Here is an 18,860-nt window from a genome sequence, read left to right as displayed (position 1 = left end):
GTGTGGTAATGGTGCAGACAACCAAGAAAGACGACAGGGGTTTGTTTATAACAATGAACGTTTGATATGACTTGATCAGTCATGAACAGTGCCCCTATGATTCGTCAAACATTCGTTGATACGCCGTGGCATGGTCCAAATCAATCCCAGTGACAATGTTTGGGGTTCCCGTCCACTCCTCATGAAGCGCCTGACCCAGTTCGGTTAACAAGAGGCTAAGGGCGGCCATTGACGTCGGCGTACACATCTCCCAATCATGCCACAGACATGCTGTATGGGGAAAAGGTCAGAACTCATGGCTGGCCATTGCATTCTTGTCATGTTTTTTTTCTGCTGGAGGTAATCAGTTGCGACACGTGCACTGTTGGCACGGGCATTATCGTCTTGAAAGACCAAGATGGCGCGCACACGACACAACTATTGGCGCCAGTATGATGTCTTGGTAGTACAGTCAAGTGGACCCTTTCCATCCCTATATCATTACAGACATTTACCTTAGATTGATGCTCGCATGACGTTCGTAAGGACGCCTCCAGACACGACCACGCCTATTCAGAAAGACCAGAGTAAATAGTATCTTCGATTTCTCAGTTTTACGCTCTAAAAACTTATTATGTCTGGCTAGAGTGTGTCGATCTGGTAACGGTGGTACAAACCTTGGTAGATGCAGATCAGCTGCTTGTAAAGATTTCTAATCGTCTTGACAGGAACTTGAAATCTGGCCGCCTGCGGCCAGTGAACAGCGCTTTGATTGGCTGTTTGGGCTAAATTTGGTAAAGTCTGGTTTCTGATTAACCAATCCTGGTTGACCTAGGGCCCCTGTGCGGGGCCGATCATTTTATCTCTGTGGGAACTTGTTCTTCAAATCACACGCTGAGACATATTGAACGTATTAACTACCTCTCAATAAAGCATGCCCCGGAGTGCAATGTGCAATGTTTTTAGTGTTTGGGGCGTTAGATTTGCTTTCGAAACCTTATGTTTTTGGCTGTCATTTTACAATGGGAATGTATGAGTGATCTCTCAAATATGAATAAGTGAACTAAAATTGTCTTCTGAAAGGAGGAAGGAAACTAAAGGGTAAACGTTTTCTTAAAAGTTTTGTTACTCGTGACTAAGGTCTTGCCGAATGCCATCAACTATGTCAATATATAACATGTCTAATCAAACAGTACAAAATGTCCCCGGAAGGTCCAGGTTTCGATCCCTAGCCGCGTCATACCAAAAGACGTTAAAAGATGGTACTTGTTATTACCCTGTCTGGCGCTCGGCATTAAGGGGCTTAAACAAGGACTGGTCGGCTCGGAGTCAGTATACTGTGTCTGAGAGGGGTATTCATGTTAAACTGCGGCATGGGATCTCAGTGAGCTAGCACTATAAATCGGCATCAGTCCGGACTAGTACAAGCAGCCACACACACATACACGTACACGAAGTCGCTATATAAGTGCAATAATCTTGGACGAGACGTTAAACACCATTTCACCTCACCTCACCTCACCTTTTCATATAATCTTTTAAAAAGAAATTAAGATCAATTTTAGTTCATTAACATTCCCAAGACATAAACCAATTGCCGTCACTGACGTGGACACCGTTTTAGCTTTCTTATTGTCCGTCTGTCTTATTCTAATACTTGACTGTAATACCCTGTACAGTACGCGAGAAACGTTGCTAGTGGTCAATAGCATGGTTGTAATTAATATTAAATAATTTATTGAAAAAATATGTTTAAATTTTGATCTGGGTAGTTGTATACTTTACCTGTGATACTTACTTGTCGATAGGTATTTAATCATAATTATTAACTAACTTGTCCTCATCGCGATATTGCTGCAATACAGCCGATGAAATGTAAAATGTTAACTCTCTCACTCACATTGATCGAGAATCTATTGTTAGCAGGCCACCGTCGTATGACAGGAATGCTGCTGTGCGTCGTCGAATCTTACTTTTTTATTCACATTATATGAGTGGTGGGTGCTACCGGTAGGGCAGGACATGTTTACCCTATTCGCGAACACTTGGTGTCTTTACTGATATAATGTTTGCCTTTTGAGTCCATTGGAATCTGTTTCTGCCCATCGTTGGGACTAATTGTTCTCTGGCGGTGACGTATCGTGTTTACTGATAGAGCAGGACATGCTTACTATGCTTGCGATGTGACGGTGCCAGCACTGAATTTCAGTGATCTATTTAAACATAATTTTCACCAGCAGTTTGCTTGTTATGTCATAGGTTTCTATTTCGGCAGATAATCGAGACTGGTTATTCTCTGGTGTTGGTGTTTTGTATTTACTTAGAAAGTACTGCCATGGTCACACGTTAACGAGGTGATAGTACCATAAAACTCTTTATTAGGGCCATGACACAATATATTAGCTTTCGCAGAAATCCATAGATATCCGCGGGGTATTTTCCCGCGGACTGTCCGCAACTTCTTCGTTTATTATTTCAATTTTGCAGCTGAACTTTTGCAATGTAGTGTATATTCATAAAATGCTTTAATAGTGTTTTTCAATACGATTCCAGACAAGCAGCTTGTGTCGAGTACCAACTACGAAACCGAGGTCAACCAGTTAGTTGACATTTTTCGGGAGAAAGTAGCAAGTAAGATTCCATAATTTCATAACTAAGAAATAAATAGACAATGATTTGATTAATTCCCATAAATAGATAAGTCAAAACAAAAGAAATCAATCTTTTCCCAAAACGTTACTAGTAAAGATTTCAAAACTTATGATTGATACCATAAGTTCAAAGTACAGAGTTGCATCCCTTGGGCGTGCCATGACCCCACTGTCTTGGGTTTGAATATCTAATTCGCCCTGATCATGATCATTAGGTTTACAGTACAGTTCCCGTTGTCGTGTTAAAATAAAGTGGTAAACGTCTAATACCTGCATCACCTTGGGCTTTCCTCATCCATCAAGCTGATATGCCATGATATAACTGGAATACTGTTCATAGTCGTGTTAAGAAACATCTCAATCATGTGTAAATTCACCAGAACAGTTGTAAGCTTTGAAGTGTAATTCAATGGTTGCTTTCTAAACACTGTTTCGTTTAGTTGCATGCCTGTTGGTCACATTTTCTTTGTTATAATGTTTTCTCTTTGTGAGTCAGCCCTGAAGAAGAAACATATTTGGTCCGAGTTACGCCCCTTTCCACGATGCACAGGCAAAGAGAAAAAAGCACGTAAGAATAACACGTGTTGTGCTCTAATACTTCCTCCTGCCAAATGCAAAGAATTACGATTGTCTGTACACTTTTCAAGATATGAACGTCCTAAATCTTTTAATTGTGTTCAAGTTTAAGTCACTGCTCAGCTCTAGCTGTGTGTATGTCCGTCCGTCCGTCTGTCGTATGTCTGTCTGTCTGTCTGTCCGTCCGTCCGTCCGTCCGTCCGTCCCTCTGTCTGTATCTCTGTCTGTCCTACACATATACAAAGTACAGTAAACTACGATTATAACGAACTCAAAGGGACCATTCATTTAAGTTAGTTATATCCGTAGTTCGTTATAAGCATATATACTGCATACATGCAACAAATCACGGGACTAAAAATAAGTTCGCTGTATCGGTAAGTTCGTTATAAGTGTTTTCGTTATAAACGTAGTTTACTGTAATGATAAACACACACACACGTTCTCCCTTTCTATTATCAAAATGCGATAATACGTACTTTTCTTGTCAGTGGACATGTGCAATGACAAAGCTGCCTGCAAACACCCACTTCCGGCGGCTGACAGCCAAGAAAACATCCGCAATATTCTTACACCTGTAACCAAACTCAAAGAGGGGGCACTAGGAAGGATAAAGGATGTTTTCAACATACAGGAGAGGAGGAAATATGCTTTTGTCACGGCAGCGTCAGCGGATCACTTTGATGAATCCCAGGAGATGATCATGACTCTGGACAAATACATTTTCCCTCATTTGAGCAACTACTCCTTCTATTATTACGACATGGGGCTGTACAGAAGTCAGGTCAAACTGGTAAGCAACTATTTCATAAGAAAATCGATGGTAGAAAAAATGCAACTAAGTGAGCTAAATTGAAACCAATTGAATCAGTAGTTATAGTTTAAGGAAGTTGTAGTTGTAGGATGTATAGAAGTAGACGTGTTTCAAATGTAGTAACAGTAGTGCTATAAATCGTAGTATGTAGAACTAACTAGTGGTGATAGATTAGAAAGGTAGTGTTGGTTGCAACACCATTATATTCGTACAATTCACGCTTTTCTGCGGCAGCTAATTTCTTTGTTTTTCGTGATAGCTTGTCTCACTTTTTTATGCCAAATTGAATTTGTACCATCGGATAATCACGATTACCCATTCTCTTGCATTGACGTTTTAAATATACTTTATTTAAGTCGTGGCAGCTAAGACCCGGGTTCCATTTTCTATATGATAACATGTAAATGTGACAAGTCTGTTGTTGGGGCCTTCCGCCGTGACAGAGATGGGTCACTGCGGAATTAAACTGTATTCACTCACTCACTGTGACATTAGGGGTGACTCTCAGGCCCTTGTGTCGTTGCTTAAATATGTCTACATCAATTAATATCACGAGTGTCAGAGATGCACGTTCCTATTATACCTTTACACAAGGCCAGACACACCGTACAGCACCGCTCGCCTTGTGTCGCTGTTCCTAAAGTAAAATAGCAAATCATGCATAAACACTTCATATCTGCCTTGTATAGGGTGAGTATTCTATCCATTCCAATACATGATACCTCCCAATTCTTTATTGCTATGGAATGATATCAACCGAAAGCTGTTGACTTGCCACCTTGAAGCCAACTGGGCACAACTGGCCTACATCAGACCCGCACAGAATCGAGGTATGATCAGCTCTCTGATTGGTCGATATTTGAATTTTGGGAAACACTCAAACCGCGGGAACAGTAAACAAAAATGTTCCTGTACTAAACTGAGGACACATTTAGGCGTATGGTATTAACCGACCATGGTTTAGTTATTTAAGGACAACAATACCATGTCCAAGAATGTGGATGCATTTTGGCTTCTTTGGAACCTCTGCAGAGTTTCATGTTATTGAGGAAGCATGTTCAAATGGCTTCTTAACCTGCCGTTACACTTATCCATATGTTGCGCCAGTGGTGACATTATTGTGTTTGCAAAGTGAAGGAACTTTACCATACAAATGACTACTTTTGGAGAGTTCATTGTGCAAAGACAAGGGGTTCAGGTCTTAGGATCCTTGTTTTTGCATAATGACTCTGCCACGAGTAATCAGTGTTTTGTTATACCGAAATTAAATTTTAAAGTTCTTAATTTCACCTATTATTTACGTTATTTTATAAGAATTACAATTCAGTCTCGATCTTCTACAGTAACATTGCAGTACATTGCCACTCGCAGACGTCGTGTTGTTTTCTGACAGACGAAGTCAAATATTGACTACCTGACAGGTCAATTAGTGATCATGTGTCCACTGAGTTTTCGAGTTCAGTGTTAAGTCACGTTGTTTGAACAAACCTTTTCGTGCCAGTTTTCTGTTGCTTCCTCAGTGTTTAGTTCATTGTTTAATCACGTGATAAAGATTAACCAATGAAATCAGAGCTTCTTACCAGGAATTTAACAAACTGTAATGAAACATGTGTCAACACCTACATTATCCTAGAAATGAATATCTTACATATTAATGAAGATTGTGGTAATGGCGGGTGCTGCAAGTAGAGTAGGTCATGCCTACCCTGTTTTGCCAACATCAATTTTGACTATTTTGCCTTTCACTCCCATTGGAATCTGTTTCGTTAGCTATTCGAGAGTGATTCTTCTCTGGCAATGACATCTGATTCCTTACTCTGGTGTTTGATACCCTGCTTCGAAACAAAAAGGCGCACGCTTTCTGAGTCATTGAAAGACATGTGGCATGGCACAAGTTAACCTAAGCTCAACAGAACAGCTGTTTTCTGTCGATATTAATTGTGTTTTAATTCTTTTGAAGCGTCATTGTAAAACATGTCGGTAAGATAAATTCGTTGCAGCGGGATAACTCGGGGTACATGGGGTTATCCAAACCCTAACGCGGGAACTATAGGACCCTATGTACCCGTCGTGATCCTGTTACAACTTATATTATACTTTGCAAGCATTTACTGGGACCATTTATTATTACTACAAGCCAGTGACAACAATAGAAAAGCCTGACCAGCGCTCTTACTACAAGCATACTGAGCTGGGGTCTTGTTACCCTGTGGTGGTGTTGTTGAGGGTACATTTATTAAGAAATATTAAATCTCTGCGTTATATAATCATATCAGTAGATAAGTAAGTTTTATGTAATTATATTTTCAGGCTCATTTTGACAATGCTGAGTACACAGTTTGGCTGGACGCCTCTTCACGATTCGACAAAGGAAATCCCCGAGAAATGTTCAACTTGCTGAAAGAAACAGGTGTGCTTATGTCACCATGGCCATACCCATTTGCACAACATTGTTCAAAGCACATGTTTTCTTACTTCAACACTGAACCATGCCACTTTTCAGTTTACCACGAATCTGAAAGCGGTTTTATAATGTTACACAACCAGCCATTTACAAGACGTTTGATAATGGACCCATGGGTGGCGTGCGCCGTGGACCCAAACTGTATGTGTCATCCAGGGGCAAAACAATTATATTGGTGTTCATTTCGCACCAGGAAGTATGGGAAATGTCACCGATATGATCAATCAGCCATAAATTTGATTCTTCTACAGATGTTCAGAAGGAATATAGATTCTGTGCAAATCCCGAAAAAGAAATATGCACATGTGTCTAGGAAGAAAGGACTCTTGTACCTTAAAAACCTCCACAGGACCACGCCCAGTAACAAGTAAACCGTCAACACAAAAGTACCACACGGCTTCAAAGCTGCAGTTAGACATTGTAAATTAGGAAAAGGAAAAATGCCCGTTGGAGACAGAACAAGCACTTCTAGCACTACAATATACTGGAAGAAGCGGTGGAGTAACCTAGTGGTTAAAACGTTCGCTCGTCACGCCGAAGACCCGGGTTTGATTCCCCACATGGGTACAATGTGTGAAGCCCATTTCTGGTGTTCCTTGCTGGGATATTGGTGGAGTATTGCTAAAAGCGGCGTAAAACTATACTCACTTACTACAATATACTGGACGACAAAGCTCCCCCTTTACATTGGGAAAGAAGAGTGTATAAATACTTCTTTAATATGTGGAGTGATTTCTGATTCTAGAAATTGAAATGTTCTCAAAAGATGTGGATCTCTTTTTATTGTTTTTGATATTGTGCAACGCCACATTCAGAAATATTCCTTCCAGGCAGCCGACTGCGATCTAGCCTGACCACCCGATCCATTCAGTTGCCCTTTTGCGGTTCGTGGTCGACCTCGGCCTACAGCAGTAAGTTTAATAACGATCACACATTACATTACTACCACCCTAGCCAACCAACCCCAAAATAGAAGAAGACATTGAGTTTTATTTGACGGATTCTACCCAGGTCTCAGGAGGACAATTGCGTTACACTGCCTCAACCCCCTTCACAGTAACAGCCACGAACAATATCAGTTACACATGCATTTTACCAATTTTCATTTACTGGTATTTATATACAAAATATTTCAATCTAAACGTAGCAATCAATTCAGTGTCCTTAAAAACGATTAATTTAATGAATGCTAACATTTTTTGAAAGATCTCTTGTCAGGATGATGTCAGACCCAAGGACACATACAACTTCGATAAAGACAACTCTGACAAGAGCCACAGTAACAGAAAAAAAAACATTCACAAAAAACTCATACAAAATAAATTGTTACATATCCATATACCTGGGTGGTGCACCGATCCATTACCGACTATTAGGCAACGCCTACTCCTGTTAAAGGCACGTGAACTCGGGAAACATGATGGTCGACATGACCTTTTGGATTGGTGTGAGTCATGCTTCACGCAGCCAGCTGTTCACAGTTGCTGAGTGTATTCAGACTGGTGAGTGTTGAAACATATTACATTTTGATTTGATTGTTGTTTAACGTCGCTCTCGGTAATATTCCAGCTATATGACGGTAGTAATCGAATCTGGTCCAGTGATAAACATGGTCGATCTATGCAATTGGGATACAATGACATGCCTCAACTTAGTCAGCGACCCAGACACCCAATTCCCTTAGTCGCCTTACGACGAGCATGGGTTGCTAAAGATATATGCTTACCCGGATCTGCACGGGGCGTGGAGTCATTGAACACAGACGTTCTATGAAACGTTTCTCTAAAACATTCATCAAGGAGGTTTACATACTTTGTTGATCCCAGTATCCATGAAATCGTCAACAAATTATCCAGGTCTGTCTTGCCAAGTGATTTGTTTGGATGTCCGTTTTAGGATTATATATCTGTAGTTGTACAAGCACGTATTTACAACAAGTAACTCACCCGCGATTCCTGTGTTATTTAGAACGGCTGGCTTTGTGAACGTTACATTCGGATACATTTGAAATTTATTTTAAGTTTTTAATTACTAATAAAATATGCCCCTTGCGGCCCCACCGCCATGTTGGTTACAGTACAGAGACCCCCTGAACTTAGGAGTGTTGCTACCCAGCAACCGGTATGCGCCGGGTCTGCGCCGGGTATGCGCCAGGTATGCGCCGGGTATACGCCGGGTACTTGACGTCCTCACGTCCCCACCGCCTGTAGCATAACACAGAGGTCCAGGATTGTCAATTCATTGTTCTTCCGTCGGACAGAACATTTCAGAAGAAACACGATCACAATGTTATTGTCGACCCACATGTATATATCATTCACTAAGTAGCCTCGACAAGGCTGAAGTTAGGCTGAAGTTAGGCTGAAGTTTGGAGTAACAGAGACATCTTTCTATGAATGTTAAATACACTCTTTTCACTGACAACGTTTTATAGAGCTACATAGACGGCAGCTTGTTATTGTTTGCTCTACACGCACTGCTGAACTGCAGGGCTTGTCAGCCACGCACACAAAGAAGTTACTGAACTGGAGAGACGCTCGTGGCTACGATAACGCTACATTAAACGAGACATATCACGGAAATGTATCATTGGTTTGTGTATGCGTAGGTCAGAGAGAGAGAGAGAGAGAGAGTGAGAGAGAGTAGGTCAGAGAGAGAGAGAGTGAGAGAGAGGGGGGAGAAAGTAGGTAAGAGAGAGGAAGAGAGTGAGGGAGAGAGAGAGGGGCGTGGGGAGAGGTGACAAAACATGAACAAAATTAAATGATTTAGGACATTCATGTCTTGAAAATTGTACAGGCCATGGTAGTTCTTTACATGTGGCAGGAGGAAGTATTACAGCACAGTTTACAGTTTATCACTGCAGAATCAGAATCGTAAATGGATTCAAGGTTAGACAACGTCCCTTAGAGCCCATGCTGGTCGTACGCGGCGACCAAATGGATAGGGTGGTCAGTGAATTAGCCTGTCATGGTATCATGCTCACAGTATCGACCACTGGATTGTCTCAATTGTTTAAAGGCCGTCTTCATATGGCTGGAACATTTCTGAGTGTGCCATTAAACAAAAACATAAACACATGCCAACATGATGTACTGTGGTACATGGTTGGAGAATCGAGGATGAATGCCATAATATATATTTATGGTGATCGTAATGACACGAAGCATACATAAAAATATAATGTAAATCCACACTTTGAAGTTGAAAGACCAGTATGAAAAAAAATAAGTATGAAGTTTTCTTGAATGTCTTTAAAGAACTGTTTCCTGTTTCATGTTTACGATCAAACTGCGTTTTTCAGACTCATCTGATAAAATAGGAAACTCCGGATGAAGCTTCATAGGATTGTAATTGGTATGTAAAAATACTAGAAAAAAAGCACTAGACACCATATTGTGACGGTGAACACGAGTGACAGTGAAATCGCCTGATCTGCTTCATGCTTGTCATGAAGATCCGGCTTGAAATAAGAAACAAACAAAAAAGAAAACAAATTCTAAACATTCTCAAAATTTAGATCTGTGCATAAAGAATGAGAGAGACAATATACTATCGACAAGTATGTATGACAAGAGGGATGACAACTTTCCAGTTGTCATATTTCCCTTTATATCGAGTAATATTCCAACGACAACTTAGAATCATGAGGTACAAACTGTTTCTACGTAGATTTCAGGGAGTGTTATACGGCTCTTGCCCAAACGATGTTTGATCAAGGTAACAACATTTAAGATTGTAGTAAATATAATGTTTTCCAAACGTGGAGGACCATATGGTTCCGTGTTGGTTCAGGTGAACATATGACTTGCCATTGCATGTGTTTGTTCACGTGAATACTTGACTTGTCATTGCATGAATTTGTTCAGGTGAACACTTGACTTGTCATTGCATGTGTTTTTTCAGGTGAACAGTTGACTTGTCATTGCATGTGTTTGTTCAGGTGAACACATGACTTGTCATTGCATGTGTTTGTTGAGGTGAACACTTGACTTGTCATTGCATGTGTTTGTTCAGGTGAACACATGACTTGTCATTGCATGTGTTTGTTCAGGGGAACACATGACTTGTCATTGAATGTGTTTGTTGAGGTGAACACTTGACTTGTCATTGCATATGTTTGTTCAGGTGAACACTTGACTTTGTTGTGCTTCAGTTCCCGGGGCACTACTTGGTCTGGTGTATGTTGTCTGCTTTTTGGAGCTTTTACGAAGAAACACGAATGTGCAGGGTAAGTGATAAATGACAATCGATAGAACATGTTGGTATTGTATGGTAATGGTGCAGACAACCAAGAAAGACGACAGGGGTTTGTTTATAACAATGAACGTTTGATATGACTTGATCAGTCATGAACAGTGCCCCTATGATTCGTCAAACATTCGTTGTTACGGCGTGGCATGGTCCGAATCAATCCCAGTGACAATGTTTGGGGTTCCCGTCCACTCCTCATGAAGCGCCTGACCCAGTTCGGTTAACAAGAGGCTAAGGGCGGCCATTGACGTCGGCGTACACATCTCCCAATTATGCCGCAGACATGCTGTATGGGGAAAAGGTCAGAGTTCATGGCTGGCCATTGCATTCTTGTCATGTTTTGTTTTCTGCTGGAGGTAATCAGTTGCGACACGTGCACGGGCATTATCGTCTTGAAAGACCAAGATGGCGCGCACACGACACAACTATTGGCGCCAGTATGATGTCTTGGTAGTACAGTCAAGTGGACCCTTTCCATCCCTATATCATTACAGACATTTGCCTTAGATTGATGCTCGCATGACGTTCGTAAGGACGCCTCCAGACACGACCACGCCTATTCAGAAAGACAAGAGTAAATAGTATCTTCGATTTCTCAGTTTTACGCTCTAAAAACTTATTATGTCTGGCTAGAGTGTGTCGATCTGGTAACGGTGGTACAAACCTTGGTAGATGCAGATCAGCTGCTTGTAAAGATTTCTAATCGTCTTGGCAGGAACTTGAAATCCGGCCACCTGCGGCCAGTGAACAGCGCTTTGATTGGCTGTTTGGGCTTAATTTGGTAAAGTCTGGTTTCTGATTAACCAATCCTGGTTGACCTAGAGCCCCTGTGCGGGTCCGATGATTTTATCTCTGTGGGAACTTGTTCTTCAAATCACACGCTGAGACATATTGAACGTATAAACTACCTCTCAATAAAGCATGCCCCGGAGTGCAATGTGCAATGTTTTTAGTGTTTGGGGCGTTAGATTTTGCTTTCGAAACCTTATGTCTTTGGCTGTCATTTTACAATGGGAATGTATGAGTGATCTCTCAAATATAAATAAGTGAACTAAAATTGTCTTTTGTTTTTGTTTTTCAGAATGTGAGCACAGGGACACTGAACATACAGCAGTGATGCAAAGAAGGAAACTAAATGGTAAAAGTTTTCTTAAAAGTTTTGTTACTCGTGACTAAGGTCTTGCCGAATGCCATCTACTATGTCAATATATAACATGTCTAATCAAACAGTACAAAATGTCCCCGGAAGGTCCAGGTTTCGATCCCCAGCCGCGTCATACCAAAAGACGTTAAAAGATGGTACTTGTTGTTACCCTGTCTGGCGCTCGGCATTAAGGGGCTAAAACAAGGACTGGTCGGCTCGGAGTCAGTATACTGTGTCTGAGTGGGGTATTCATGTTAAACTGCGGCATGGTATCTCAGTGAGCTAGCACTATAAATCGGCATCAGTCCGGACTAGTACAAGCAGCCACACACACATACACGTACATGAAGTCGCTATATAAGTGCAATAATCTTGGACGAGACGTTAAACACCATTTCACCTCACCTCACCTCACCTTTTCATATAATCTTTTAAAAAGAAATTAAGATCAATTTTAGTTCATCAACATTTCCAAGACATAAACCAATTGCCGGCACTGACGTGGACACCGTTTTAGCTTTCTTATTGTCCGTCTGTCTTATTCTAATACTTGACTGTAATACCCTGTACAGTACGCGAGAAACGTTGCTAGTGGTCTATAGCATGGTTGTAATTAATATTAAATAATTTATTGAAAAAATATGTTTAAATTTTGATCTGGGTAGTTGTATACTTTACCTGTGATACTTACTTGTCGATAGGTATTTAATCATAATTATTAACTAACTTGTCCTCATCGCGATATTGCTGCAATACAGCCGATGAAATGTAAAATGTTAACTCTCTCACTCACATTGATCGAGAATCTATTGTTAGCAGGCCACCGTCGTATGACAGGAATGCTGCTGTGCGTCGTCGAGACAGAATCTTACTTTTTGATGCACATTATATGACATGTTTACCCTATTCGCGAACACCTGGTGTCTTCACTGATATAATGTTTGCCTTTTGGGTCCATTGGAATCTGTTTCTGCCCATGGTTGGGACTAATTGTTCTCTGGCGGTGACGTATCGTGTTTACTGATAGAGCAGGACATGCTTACTATGCTTGCGATGTGACGGTGCCAGCACTGAATTGAATATCTAATTCGCCCTGATCATGATCATTAGGTTTACAGCACAGTTCCTGTTGTTGTGTTAAAATAAAGTGGTAAACGTCTAATACCTGCATCACCTTGGGCTTTCCTCACCCATCAAGCTGATATGCCATGATATAACTGGAATACTGTTCATAGTCGTGTTAAGAAACATCTCAATCATGTGTAAATTCACCAGAACAGTTGTAAGCTTTGAAGTGTAATTCAATGGTTGCTTTCTAAACACTGTTTCGTTTAGTTGCATGCCTGTTGGTCATATTTTCTTTGTTATAATGTTTTCTCTTTGTGAGTCAGCCCTGAAGAAGAAACATATTTGGTCCGAGTTACGCCCCTTTCCACGATGCACAGGCAAAGAGAAAAAAGCACGTAAGAATAACACGTGTTGTGCTCTAATACTTCCTCCTGCCAAATGCAAAGAATTACGATTGTCTGTACACTTTTCAAGATATGAACGTCCTAAATCTTTTAATTGTGTTCAAGTTTAAGTCACTGCTCAGCTCTAGCTGTGTGTATGTCCGTCCGTCCGTCTGTCGTATGTCTGTCTGTCTGTCCGTCCGTCCGTCCGTCCGTCCGTCCGTCCGTCCCTCTGTCTGTATCTCTGTCTGTCCTACACATATACAAAGTACAGTAAACTACGATTATAACGAACTCAAAGGGACCATTCATTTAAGTTAGTTATATCCGTAGTTCGTTATAAGCATATATACTGCATACATGCAACAAATCACGGGACTAAAAATAAGTTCGCTGTATCGGTAAGTTCGTTATAAGTGTTTTCGTTATAAACGTAGTTTACTGTAATGATAAACACACACACACGTTCTCCCTTTCTATTATCAAAATGCGATAATACGTACTTTTCTTGTCAGTGGACATGTGCAATGACAAAGCTGCCTGCAAACACCCACTTCCGGCGGCTGACAGCCAAGAAAACATCCGCAATATTCTTACACCTGTAACCAAACTCAAAGAGGGGGCACTAGGAAGGATAAAGGATGTTTTCAACATACAGGAGAGGAGGAAATATGCTTTTGTCACGGCAGCGTCAGCGGATCACTTTGATGAATCCCAGGAGATGATCATGACTCTGGACAAATACATTTTCCCTCATTTGAGCAACTACTCCTTCTATTATTACGACATGGGGCTGTACAGAAGTCAGGTCAAACTGGTAAGCAACTATTTCATAAGAAAATCGATGGTAGAAAAAATGCAACTAAGTGAGCTAAATTGAAACCAATTGAATCAGTAGTTATAGTTTAAGGAAGTTGTAGTTGTAGGATGTATAGAAGTAGACGTGTTTCAAATGTAGTAACAGTAGTGCTATAAATCGTAGTATGTAGAACTAACTAGTGGTGATAGATTAGAAAGGTAGTGTTGGTTGCAACACCATTATATTCGTACAATTCACGCTTTTCTGCGGCAGCTAATTTCTTTGTTTTTCGTGATAGCTTGTCTCACTTTTTTATTTGGCTTCGCGTTCGTTTCATCACGTGTCTAGAGGGCACGGGTGGCCCAGTCGTCTAAGGCGCCGTGATTGTTGCGTCGCTTGGGCACGCCAGAAACCTATGATTGTGGGTTCGAATCCCGGTTCGCCCCGCTTATGTTTCTAGGTTTGTCAGCACCATACCCGTGCTCGTGGGTTTCACCGAAGTGGTAAACGTCCTGCATCACTTTGGGCTTTCCTCCCACATTAAGCTGACACACCGTGATATAACTGGAATAGTGTATTAAGCGGCGTTAAACCCAACTCACTCACTCACTCATTCATCACGTGTCTATCCCGTGATGTCAAAGATATCTTCTGCTCTTCATTTGATGCTGAATGATCAAGGACTGAAGTTGGGTCGGAAATCAAGCGAATAAAGTTCTGATGTGAAAGAGTATATTTATGAAATTACAAGAAGCTTATAGATCGAAGTCATACTTAAGACGTACACACCAGAAGTGAGGTAAAATTAATAAGATTGCTTCTATTCAAGTCTAAATTCATAAAAATAATATAACAACAAAATAATTTGGGGAATCGTATATACCAAAGGCACATCTACATAATGTGGTGAATGTGTGTACTATAGGATATCTATATGAACAAAAAACAACAACACTTATCAAGTTCTGCAAAGAGTAAACTACCTTAGTAACAAGTCATGCTAATCAATACAGTGAAATATGTATGATTTATCTTCTGTCCCCATACGTCTAAATGGAAAATCTAAAGCAAAAAGTAAATTGTGACCGATTTTTTTCATTTCTCTATAGTAATCAAACTTTAATATTTGATCATTTTGTATTTGTTTTGAATAAAGCCAAATATAGAAAATATACTCACAAAGAAGAGTTGGACACTTATTTACAAATTATTAATTCAAGCAAATTGATGTTCATTTTTATATGAAATATTTTCAGCTGGAGAAATATGGAAGGGCTGTAATAAAACGCTACCCGTTTGATTTGCTGCCTGATCGGTTTTCCTACTTGAAGTGTTACACGTGGAAGCCAATGGTTATGCAGGTAAAGTCATAGACATACATGTCTCCCAGGCACACACTGGGTTATTCCTCTGTTAGTATTGGTATTTACACTCACAGACAAGCTTTGATAATAGGTGGAGTACTTTCCAAGATTTCGCGGAGATTTCGACCCTTTTCGCGAACAATGGGTGTCATTACTGATTTTCAGTGGACCGTTCATATAATTGTCCTAGCTATTTTGCTTTTTATGCCAAATTGAATTTGTACCATCGGATAATCACGATTACCCATTCTCTTGCATTGACGTTTTAAATATACTTTATTAAAGTCGTGGCAGCTAAGACCCGGGTTCCATTTTCTATATGATAACATGTAAATGTGACAAGTCTGTTGTTGGGGCCTTCCGCCGTGACAGAGATGGGTCACTGCGGAATTAAACTGTATTCACTCACTCACTGTGACATTAGGGGTGACTCTCAGGCCCTTGTGTCGTTGCTTAAATATGTCTACATCAATTAATATCACGAGTGTCAGAGATGCACGTTCCTATTATACCTTTACACAAGGCCAGACACACCGTACAGCACCGCTCGCCTTGTGTCGCTGTTCCTAAAGTAAAATAGCAAATCATGCATAAACACTTCATATCTGCCTTGTATAGGGTGAGTATTCTATCCATTCCATTCATGATACATGATACCTCCCAATTCTTTATTGCTATGGAATGATATCAACCGAAAGCTGTTGACTTGCCACCTTGAAGCCAACTGGGCACAACTGGCCTACATCAGACCCGCACAGAATCGAGGTGTGATCAGCTCTTTGATTGGTCGATATTTGAATTTTGGGAAACACTCAAACCGCGGGAACAGTAAACAAAAATGTTCCGGTACTAAACTGAGGACACATTTAGGCGTATGGTATTAACCGACCATGGTTTAGTTATTTAAGGACAACAATACCATGTCCAAGAATGTGGATGCATTTTGGCTTCTTTGGAACCTCTGCAGAGTTTCATGTTATTGAGGAAGCATGTTCAAATGGCTTCTTTACCTGCCGTTACACTTATCCATATGTTGCGCCAGTGGTGACATTATTGTGTTTGCAAATTGAAGGAACTTTACCATACAAATGACTACTTTTGGAGAGTTCATTGTGCAAAGACAAGGGGTTCAGGTCTTAGGATCCTTGTTTTTGCATAATGACCCCGCCACGGGTAATCAGTGTTTTGTTATACCGAAATTAAATTTAAAAGTTCTTAATTTCACCTATTATTTACGTTATTTTATAAGAATTACAATTCAGTTTCGATCTTCTACAATAACATTGCAGTACATTGCCACTCGCAGACGTCGTGTTGTTTTCTGACAGACGAAGTCAAATATTGACTACCTGACAGGTCATTAGTGATCATGTGTCCACTGAGTTTTCGAGTTCAGTGTTAAGTCACGTTGTTTGAACAAACCTTTTCGTGCCAGTTTTCTGTTGCTTCCTCAGTGTTTAGTTCATTGTTTAATCACGTGATAAAGATTAACCAATGAAATCAGAGCTTCTTACCAGGAATTTAACAAACTGTAATGAAACATGTGTCAACACCTACATTATCCTAGAAATGAATATCTTATATTTTAATGAAGATTGTGGTAATGGCGGGTGCTGCAAGTAGAGTAGGTCATGCCTACCCTGTTTTGCCAACATCAATTTTGACTATTTTGCCTTTCACTCCCATTGGAATCTGTTTCGTTAGCTATTCGAGAGTGATTCTTCTCTGGCAATGACATCTGATTCCTTACTCTGGTGTTTGATACCCTGCTTCGAAACAAAAAGGCGAACGCCTTCTGAGTAATTGAAAGACATGTGGCATGGCACAAGTTAACCTAAGCTCAACAGAACAGCTGTTTTCTGTCGATATTAATTGTGTTTTAATTCTTTTGAAGCGTCATTGTAAAACATGTCGGTAAGATAAATTCGTTGCAGCGGGATAACTCGGGGTACACGGGGTTATCCAAACCCTAACGCGGGAACTATAGGACCCTATGTACCCGTCGTGATCCTGTTACAACTTATATTATACTTTGCAAGCATTTACTGGGACCATTTATTATTACTACAAGCCAGTGACAACAATAGAAAAGCCTGACCAGCGCTCTTACTACAAGCATACTGAGCTGGGGACTTGTTACCCTGTGGCGTAGTTGTCGAGGGTACATTTATTAAGAAATATTAAATCTCTGCGTTATATAATCATATCAGTAGATAAGTAAGTTTTATGTAATTATATTTTCAGGCTCATTTTGACAATGCTGAGTACACAGTTTGGCTGGACGCCTCTTCACGATTCGACAAAGGAAATCCCCGAGAAATGTTCAACTTGCTGAAAGAAACAGGTGTGCTTATGTCACCATGGCCATACCCATTTGCACAACATTGTTCAAAGCACATGTTTTCTTACTTCAACACTGAACCATGCCACTTTTCAGTTTACCACGAATCTGAAAGCGGTTTTATAATGTTACACAACCAGCCATTTACAAAACGTCTGATAATGGACCCATGGGTGGCGTGCGCCGTGGACCCAAACTGTATGTGTCATCCAGGGGCAAAACAATTATATTGGTGTTCATTTCGCACCAGGAAGTATGGGAAATGTCACCGATATGATCAGTCAGCCATAAATTTGATTCTTCTACAGATGTTCAGAAGGAATATAGATTCTGTGCAAATCCCGAAAAAGAAATATGCACATGTGTCTAGGAAGAAAGGACTCTTGTACCTTAAAGACCTCCACAGGACCACGCCCAGTAACAAGTAAACCGTCAACACAAAAGTACCACACGGCTTCAAAGCTGCAGTTAGACATTGTAAATTAGGAAAAGGTCAAATGCTCATTGGAGACAGAACAAGCACTTCTAGCACTACAATATACTGGAAGAAGCGGCGGAGTAACCTAGTGGTTAAAGCGTTCGCTCGTCACGCCGAAGACCCGGGTTTGATTCCCCACATGGGTACAATGTGTGAAGCCCATTTCTGGTGTTCCTTGCTGGGATATTGGTGGAGTATTGCTAAAAGCGGCGTAAAACTATACTCACTTACTACAATATACTGGACGACAAAGCTCTCCCTTTACATTGGGAAAGAACAGTGTATAAATACTTCTTTAATATGTGGAGTGATTGCTGATTCTAGAAATTGAAATGTTCTCAAAAGATGTGGATCTCTTTTTATTGTTTTTGATATTGTGCAACGCCACATTCAGAAATATTCCTTCCAGGCAGCCGACTGCGATCTAGCCTGACCACCCGATCCATTCAGTTGCCCTTTTGCGGTTCGTGGTCGACCTCGACCTACAGCAGTAAGTTTAATAACGATCACACATTACATTACTACCACCCTAGTCAACCAACCCAAAA

The 18,860-nt window shown here is 40.6% G+C and overlaps 2 protein-coding genes and 1 long non-coding RNA gene across 4 annotated transcripts; all 3 read left to right on the top strand.

Moving 5' to 3' along the window:
• Nucleotides 1–1,074: 1,074 nt before the first annotated feature.
• On the top strand, nucleotides 1,075–7,148 carry LOC139470262 (uncharacterized). Its single transcript, XM_071252610.1, has 5 exons — nucleotides 1,075–1,080; nucleotides 2,533–2,610; nucleotides 3,127–3,198; nucleotides 3,698–3,999; nucleotides 6,331–7,148. The coding sequence occupies exons 4-5, from the start codon at nucleotides 3,703–3,705 to the stop codon at nucleotides 6,853–6,855; spliced, it is 822 nt and encodes a 273-aa protein (XP_071108711.1). The 5' UTR covers nucleotides 1,075–1,080; nucleotides 2,533–2,610; nucleotides 3,127–3,198; nucleotides 3,698–3,702; the 3' UTR covers nucleotides 6,856–7,148.
• A 758-nt stretch (nucleotides 7,149–7,906) lies between these two features.
• LOC139470263 (uncharacterized) lies at nucleotides 7,907–11,926 on the top strand. Its single transcript, XR_011653766.1, has 4 exons — nucleotides 7,907–7,986; nucleotides 9,786–9,838; nucleotides 10,638–10,712; nucleotides 11,817–11,926. It is a non-coding gene; the product is annotated as an uncharacterized lncRNA (long non-coding RNA).
• Nucleotides 11,927–12,990: 1,064 nt separating this feature from the next.
• LOC139470141 (uncharacterized) lies at nucleotides 12,991–18,612 on the top strand. Of its 2 annotated transcripts, XM_071252439.1 has the most exons (4): nucleotides 12,991–13,342; nucleotides 13,846–14,147; nucleotides 15,386–15,490; nucleotides 17,738–18,612. In XM_071252439.1, exons 1-4 carry the CDS (start codon nucleotides 13,219–13,221, stop codon nucleotides 18,260–18,262), a joined length of 1,056 nt encoding a protein of 351 aa, XP_071108540.1. In that variant the 5' UTR covers nucleotides 12,991–13,218; the 3' UTR covers nucleotides 18,263–18,612. The 2 variants fall into 2 exon arrangements, with proteins under 2 accessions (XP_071108540.1, XP_071108541.1); XM_071252440.1 differs by lacking the exon at nucleotides 15,386–15,490.
• Nucleotides 18,613–18,860: the final 248 nt, after the last annotated feature.

This window comes from Haliotis cracherodii, unplaced genomic scaffold, assembly GCF_022045235.1.
Source record: "Haliotis cracherodii isolate W230 unplaced genomic scaffold, xgHalCrac1.p SCAF_20, whole genome shotgun sequence".
Taxonomy (NCBI): domain Eukaryota; kingdom Metazoa; phylum Mollusca; class Gastropoda; order Lepetellida; family Haliotidae; genus Haliotis; species Haliotis cracherodii.
This window is presented reverse-complemented; position numbering and strand designations above follow the sequence as displayed.

What these genes read in the sequence shown, in the direction of transcription:
- LOC139470141 (XM_071252439.1), top strand. Translation starts at nt 13,219, where the DNA reads ATGCCTGTTGGTCATATTTTCTTTGTTATAATGTTTTCTCTTTGTGAG. An exon ending in AGGCAAAGAGAAAAAAGCAC is followed by an intron (nt 13,343 to 13,845) that starts GTAAGAATAACA and finishes TTTTCTTGTCAG; the next exon opens with TGGACATGTGCAATGACAAA. An exon ending in GGAAGCCAATGGTTATGCAG is followed by an intron (nt 15,491 to 17,737) that starts GTAAAGTCATAG and finishes TTATATTTTCAG; the next exon opens with GCTCATTTTGACAATGCTGA.
- LOC139470262 (XM_071252610.1), top strand. Translation starts at nt 3,703, where the DNA reads ATGTGCAATGACAAAGCTGCCTGCAAACACCCACTTCCGGCGGCTGAC. An exon ending in ACAGAAGTCAGGTCAAACTG is followed by an intron (nt 4,000 to 6,330) that starts GTAAGCAACTAT and finishes TTATATTTTCAG; the next exon opens with GCTCATTTTGACAATGCTGA.